At 37.5% G+C, this 6,737-nt stretch overlaps 2 protein-coding genes across 2 annotated transcripts in view; both read right to left on the bottom strand.

The window, feature by feature from the left end:
* LOC141507911 (olfactory receptor 56B1-like) overlaps window positions 1-3,525 on the bottom strand; it is a 9,904-nt gene extending 6,379 nt beyond the window's left edge. Inside the window, exons 1-2 of the mRNA XM_074216049.1 lie at window positions 3,473-3,525; window positions 371-392 (exon numbers count right to left, since the gene is read on the bottom strand). Of these exons, the coding sequence (XP_074072150.1) occupies window positions 371-392; window positions 3,473-3,525 (75 nt within the window). The remainder of the gene's footprint in view (window positions 1-370; window positions 393-3,472) is intronic.
* A 1,621-nt stretch (window positions 3,526-5,146) lies between these two features.
* LOC141507906 (olfactory receptor 56B1-like) lies at window positions 5,147-6,143 on the bottom strand. Its single transcript, XM_074216035.1, has one exon. The coding sequence runs from the start codon at window positions 6,119-6,121 to the stop codon at window positions 5,147-5,149; it is 975 nt and encodes a 324-aa protein (XP_074072136.1). The 5' UTR covers window positions 6,122-6,143.
* Between the last annotated feature and the right edge of the window lie 594 nt (window positions 6,144-6,737).

Genomic DNA, 6,737 nt, shown 5'->3' with positions numbered 1-6,737 from the left:
ACAAGAAAGCAACTCAGTAAAACTTTCAAACAAGTACACTAAAAAAGCAGAATTCATCATCTCTCCCACAACACACACACACACACACACACACACACACACACACATACACATTCATATAAGAACTCAAACATTTATTCCCTCCTGTCTCCTTAACTTTCCTATTACAACTTCACTTCTAAATTCCTGCACTTGAAGCCTTGATGTTGTCTTTTGAGTTTCATTCTAATACACCCCTTCCCAAACTCCTAACCCCTTCCTTATATTGTGAAAGCTTATTTATTTTACCTCTGCAACATCTGTCTTGATGCCCCCTTCTCTCTTATCTGACACCTCCACCAATTTGGTTATGTACCTCAGCAACTAATACCTGGATTATTAATATTATTATTATTATTATTATTATTATTTATGTTTTAGGTTTTTGCAAGGCAAATGGGGTTAAGTAGCTTGCCCAAGGCCACACAGCTAGGTAATTATTAAATGTCTCAGACTGGATTTGAACCCAGGTACTCCTGACTCCAGGGCCGGTGCTCTATCCACTGTGCCACGTCGCCACCATGATTATTATTTTTCTTTGCAAGGCAATGGGGTTCAGTGACTTGCCCAAGGTTGCACTCTAGGTAATCATTAAATGTGTGAGGTCAGATTTGAACTCTGCTGCTCCTGATTCCAGGGCCAGTGCTCTATCCACTGTGCCACCTAGCCTTCCTTTAATTTCTGGATTACTACAATAGCCTATTGATCATTCTCCTTACATCAAGTCACCCCTAATCCAGTTCAGCTACCACTTAGCTATTAGTGATCATTCTAAGGAAAAGATCTAAGTCAATGCACCATTATTCAACTACAGTAGCCTTATATTATTTCTAGGATCTACTCTAAATTCCTCTGACTTTGAAGTGTTTCATTATCTGGTCTCTTTTTATACCTTTACTTTTTTATCATAATTTATTCCTTTCATTGACCTATACTATCTATTGACATCAGTTTCCTTACTGGGAAATAATGATTATAAATAGTGATCATAATAATAATTTACCTAGGACTTTAAAGTTTGCAATCTGCTATCAGTATGTTATTTTTATTTGATCTGCACAACCCTGCAAAATAGATGCTGTACAACATCTACATTTTGTCGTTCTAGAAACTGAGACAAAAGAGGATTACTTGACCTGTGCAGGGCTGCACAGTGTCTAAATCCAGATCTTCCTGACTCTAGTCCTTTGTTTCTAGCACTGTATCACTTTTTTTTTTGTCAAGGGATTATCTCTCTCTCTCTGTCTCTTTTTTTTTTTTGCCTCTCTATGTATTACAGCATTGAACTCAGCGCAGTGATGCCTAGTTAGAGTTCAATAAATGTTTACTTGACTTTTGAAGCTTATTTTTCATTTTTCTAGTTCTTTGATGTTCAAGGGAGATAATATGCTTATGCACAACCACTCTTGGTTTGGAACCCTGGGAAAATATGCTTAAAAACATTCTACTGACTTGGCGGTGGAGAAGAGATACCAAGGATGAATATGATTTGTTAGCCTCTCCTGTGACTAAGTTGTGAGGCATGGAAGAGACCTTCCTTTAATTGTCATTTAGAAAGACCCTGGGAGATATCAAGGCAAAGACAATATAGGTCAAGTCAGATGGGATGAAGTCCATGAACTGAGAATGAGACAGGGGGCTGAGATTTCACACCAGGCGAGGATCATCATATTTGCTGCTGCTGAGGGTTTTAAATGCAGTCTTCTTATTTTTGTTGTTTCTAAAATAAAGAATACAGTTTTCTTGTATGTGAATAAGAAAGTCTTTATGTATGTATATACACATCCATATGCATGTATATAAAATGTGTATCTGTTGATGAGTTTATGTGTCAATATATGCAATATATATGTTACTATACATATATTTTTATTCATACATATACATACACACAGCAAACATTTATTGTGTGTCTAATGTGATCATCTCTAGTATGAGGGTGGGAAGAAATTAGAAGAATAAGGTTTACATAATAATTTTATTGTTCATTTGAAAGTAATAATAAGTCATACATAGTATATTTGCTGTTTTGTATACAATAATATTTGTATTTTGCCACATTATGAAAATTCTTTTTTATTGAATAAATAAAAAATAAACAAAACAGGAGTCCTTTTAGGTTACATATAGTTGGGAAAGAAATTTGAAGCTCAAAAGGTTGAGGGATGAGTCACTTAATGAATTGTGCATCTTTTTTGTTCTATTCACATCCTAACAGGTATGAAACGGCAGAAATCTAGCACTAAAATGTCCTAGATATGTACAACGGGAGTTTAAAATTGCTGTGGACTTCGTTTGATGTCCTATTTGCAAACAAAGTTTTAGTCTGCAGGCTATTTGCTTTTTTTTCTTGTATTCAGGATTATTGACTAACTTCTGAATATTCTTTCTTCCTCATTTTCCCCCTATTCCAGTATCTTTTGAGGAAAATCCATGTGTTATCCTCAGTGTGTGAGTGTACACCAAGGCTCTCTCCAGGTTTCTCTTTCTCTAATGTCTGTTTTGTTTTTGTCTCTGCCTCTTTTCTCTCTCCCTGTTTTCTCAGGTCCACAAGTAGAAAAGCAATTTTCATTTTCAGGGAGACAAAGAATGAAAATCAGGGGATAATCAGACATAAGTGAATAACAATGTACTTTGTAAGTCTTATTACTTTATCTTTCCCCTCTTTTAGAATTTTTCTTTTCTCTCCAAGGCACTACCATATGTCCATCTAAATATATAATTTTGTTATGTCACTCTTAACTCCTAACATTCCTTCACTCTGCCTATCTAGTCTGTTGCTAAATCTTTACTTTTTAAGTCAGAAGACATTTCTCAATCTTCTATCCTTCCTTATGTTTACACAGACTTTTGACCCCCAGCTACAGGATCTCATCACTTCTTCCCTACACTTTCATTAGAGTCTCCTAATTCGTTTCTTTGCCTCAAGTACCTCCCTTATAGAATCCATCCTCTCTTGACACATGACATAGGTTTATTGTGACCGTGTTACTTTCCTCGCGATGTTCCAGGGATTTTAAAATCAAATATTCCATCTTTATCTCATCCTTTAAACTTTTTATTTTGTATGTTTTATAGTGTTCATAATTCTTAGTATAGTAGAGGATTTGCAAATCTATAAAGTTATTATGTATTGAGGTTCCAACTCTTATTTCTAACCCACTATCAAATCAGTAATTAAAAAAAAGGGACTTGGGGAGGCTAGGTTGCGCTGTGGATAGTGCACCGGGCCTAGAGTCAGGAATATCTGAGTTCAAATCTGAACTCAGACACTTAATAATGACCTAGCTATGTGGCCTTGGGTAAACCACTTAAGCCCATTTGCCTTGAAAAAAAAAAAAGAGGGACTTGGATTTACAGTATTTCCCCATGTATATGACATGACCTTTTCTTGGAAAAAAAAAATGGTTGTAGCATCTTTTCCTTGCATTACCTGCTTTTTCGAGGTTCTCTTTGTGCTCGTTTTTTCACATTAATTACTCGCATATTAGGTTATGTTCTGCCCAGAGACATTTGAGAAAAAGAGTTTCATGCAGTCCTGAATTCAAGTTCAAAGAGATCCACTTTACAAAAGTGATTGGAAATTGTGCTGCTGGATGTCTGTTCAGTCCTCTTTCAACTGAGAATAAAATTCTGAGACTAGAAGAAGAAACCCTACTGAAAATGCTCTTGCAGAAGAAGGCCACGAGAGGCAAGTCAGCCAACTGACCTGAGTTAGAGAGGGAATTGAAGAGATGGACTTGAAGAACAAAGGGCAATTGGAATTCCTGTTTCCACAAAGATGGGTCAGCAGGAGGCAAGAATTGCTGATGAAAAATTAATTTCCAAGGACACAATTGGTGCTTCAGGTTCATGAAATGGAATAGTTTAACCATGTGTCCATGCACCAGACTTGCCCAAGGAGTGCATACCAGACCAGAGCACAGGCAGGAGAGCAGTCAGAGCCTCTCCTAAGACAGTGATTCATCATCAAACACAGATGAGCATGAGATACTGCATGGGAGTTTTAACAGTGATGAGGAGTTGTATGAATTTTATGATGAATAAAACTTGAATTCAATCACTTTATGGAATACATTTCTTTTTCAAATTTCAGATCCCCAAATTAAGGTGGATCTTATACATGGGTGTGTCTTATACATGGGGATATAGAGTAACTTGTCAAGACCTTGGGAGAAGCATAGCTTATCAGGCCAATTGGGTTTCAGCAAGCTTAGTTTGAATGAACCATTAGTGTAAATGTAAAGCATATCCTTCTAAGACATACATATCCCTTTCTGCACAGGGTGCTCACTCATTGTCATAATTTAAAAGAATGGAAGCAAGGAAGTCAGAAATGAATATTTGTTGTTTTTCAGTCATTTCTGATTCCTTGAAGTTTCACGGCAATGATATTCAAATAGTTTTCCATTCCTCTACTCATTTAAATGATGATGAAACTACAGAAAACAAGGTAAAGTGACTTGCCCAGATTTATGCAACCAGTAAGTGTCTGAGGCTAGATTGGAAAACAGAATATAAATATTTCTCTCCACTTTCTATCCACTGATCCACACAGCTGCCCACCAATAAATGTGTGAGATTCCACTTGTGTACAAAGTTCTCCTGTTGACAGTGTTCAGTGACATAGTTTTCTCTTGCCTATTTTATAGATGAGGAAAATGCAGCTCTCACAACTATTGAGAATCTGAGATTAGACTGAAAATGAGAATATACATCTTTTTGACTCTAGGTTCTGCATTCTATCCACTCCTCCACATAGCTGCCCACAAATAGATGTATGAAATCCCACTTGTGTACAAAGTCCTCATGCCTACCCTGTTCATTATAACCCAAGGTAGATCATTTGCATTTATCAAAGGCATTCTTGGTCATCACAAAAGTCATTATCTGTGATAAAATTCTTTAGTCCATCAGAATAGCTGTGATGTATTCTGAAATAATGGAAATAATGAATCATAAGAGCTAGGATACACTCTGATGATATAACAAACACTTGTAGGACATTAAAATTGTTGCTCATGTAGTTTAAAAAATTTTGACTAAGCTCTCCACATGTCTGGAAGAAATGGAGATTGTACACACTCAAAATTTGACCCCAGGAAGCTCACCTGATTTGGACACATTTGCTGTTTTTAACTGGCAGAAATAACTTCTGGAAGCCCAACCTGAGGTCTTGGGTCCTAAAAGCATACACTAGAGGGTTGAGGGCTGGGGGGATGATGTTGTGCAACACATTGAAGAGCACTGGGATCAGGGGATATTTTCTCTCTGCCAGGTGGGTGACAAAAAGTACAACAATGACAGTATAGAAGAAGAAGATGAGGATGAGGTGGGAGCTGCAAGTGCTGAGGGCTTTGGATGCAGCTTCTGCAGAATTCAACTTCAGCACCGACCAGAAAATCAAGGCATAGGAAAGGATGATCATAGTTAAATCACCTCCCATTAGCAACAGGGCCAGAATCAGCTCGCAAATGCTGTTGGGTCTCCTGTTATCACAGGCCAAGCTGGTGACTGCCAGGTTGGAGCAAAGGCAGTGTTCAATCTCATTTGAGGAGCAGTAATCTCTCTGAGCAGCCAGCAAAGGCACTGGGATAACAGCCAGTCCATTTCTGAGCACCATGAATGCACTGATTTTGAAGACAAAAGTGTCTGTGACAATAGTGAAATAATGGAGGGGTTGGCAAATAGCCATATATCTGTCAATAGCCATGCATAGGAAGATCCCTGACTCCATGCCTAGAACGGCATGTATGGCATACATCTGAGCAAAGCACTCAGGGAGGCCGATGGTCTTGGCATCAAACCAGAAGATGGCTAATATCCTGGGCATGATGGTAGTGGCCAGACCTATGTCCACTATAGATAGAATACTTAGGAATTGGTACATGGGCTGGTGCAATTTGGGTTCCTTCCAGATGGTGATGAAGATAAGCAGATTGGCACTGATGGCTGCGAAGTAGAGCAATGCCAAGGGTAGAGATAACCAATGTTGCCAACTATGTATTCCTGGGAGTCCCATAAGGATGAATTCTGTGACCTGGAAACGGGAGCCATTGATGAATCTTGCAGATAGAGTCATCTTTCTCTAAGAAGAAAATTTTTCCAGAATCACTTTTCTAAAACATGTTTCCAACCATTCATTCTCTTATTCTACCATTCATAAAAAGTTCTGATGTAAATGCTGTGGTATTTCAAAATACATTCACAGAATTTTACCAATAGAATCCCTATTCTTTAATGCCTTGAATTCTAAGAAATAGTTGAATTTCTGTGATGCAGACTACAAGGATCCAGGCTGTGGAGTCTACTCATTGCAGTGGCTAATAGAAGACAAAATTGGTGCAGGACTTTTTCTTTGTTGAAATGGTTCTTTATCTGGTACTATCAGTCATGTTCGTTATTTCAACATATCTTGTTCTCTATTCTACAGGTAACATAACTTCCTTGTGGACACATTTAACTAAAAAAGCATACACATTGACACAAAATGTGAAACAACCACAGAACACATGACCCTCAAGGTCCTTCTCTGCTATTTTAAAAACGTTTATCTCAGGCAATTTCACTATTTCAAGATAATTAACTTTAAGTAATACCTATACTTCCATTCATTTTAAAATAGAAGTTATGATCCCAAGATTCTTTCTGGATTTATCTATGAATTGGTTTTGTCACAGAATTGGAATCGGAATCCT

Source organism: Macrotis lagotis, chromosome 1, assembly GCF_037893015.1.
Source record: "Macrotis lagotis isolate mMagLag1 chromosome 1, bilby.v1.9.chrom.fasta, whole genome shotgun sequence".
Taxonomy (NCBI): Eukaryota; Metazoa; Chordata; class Mammalia; order Peramelemorphia; family Peramelidae; genus Macrotis; species Macrotis lagotis.
The sequence above is the reverse complement of the archived record's forward strand: the minus strand, read 5'-3'. Positions and strand labels throughout refer to the sequence as shown.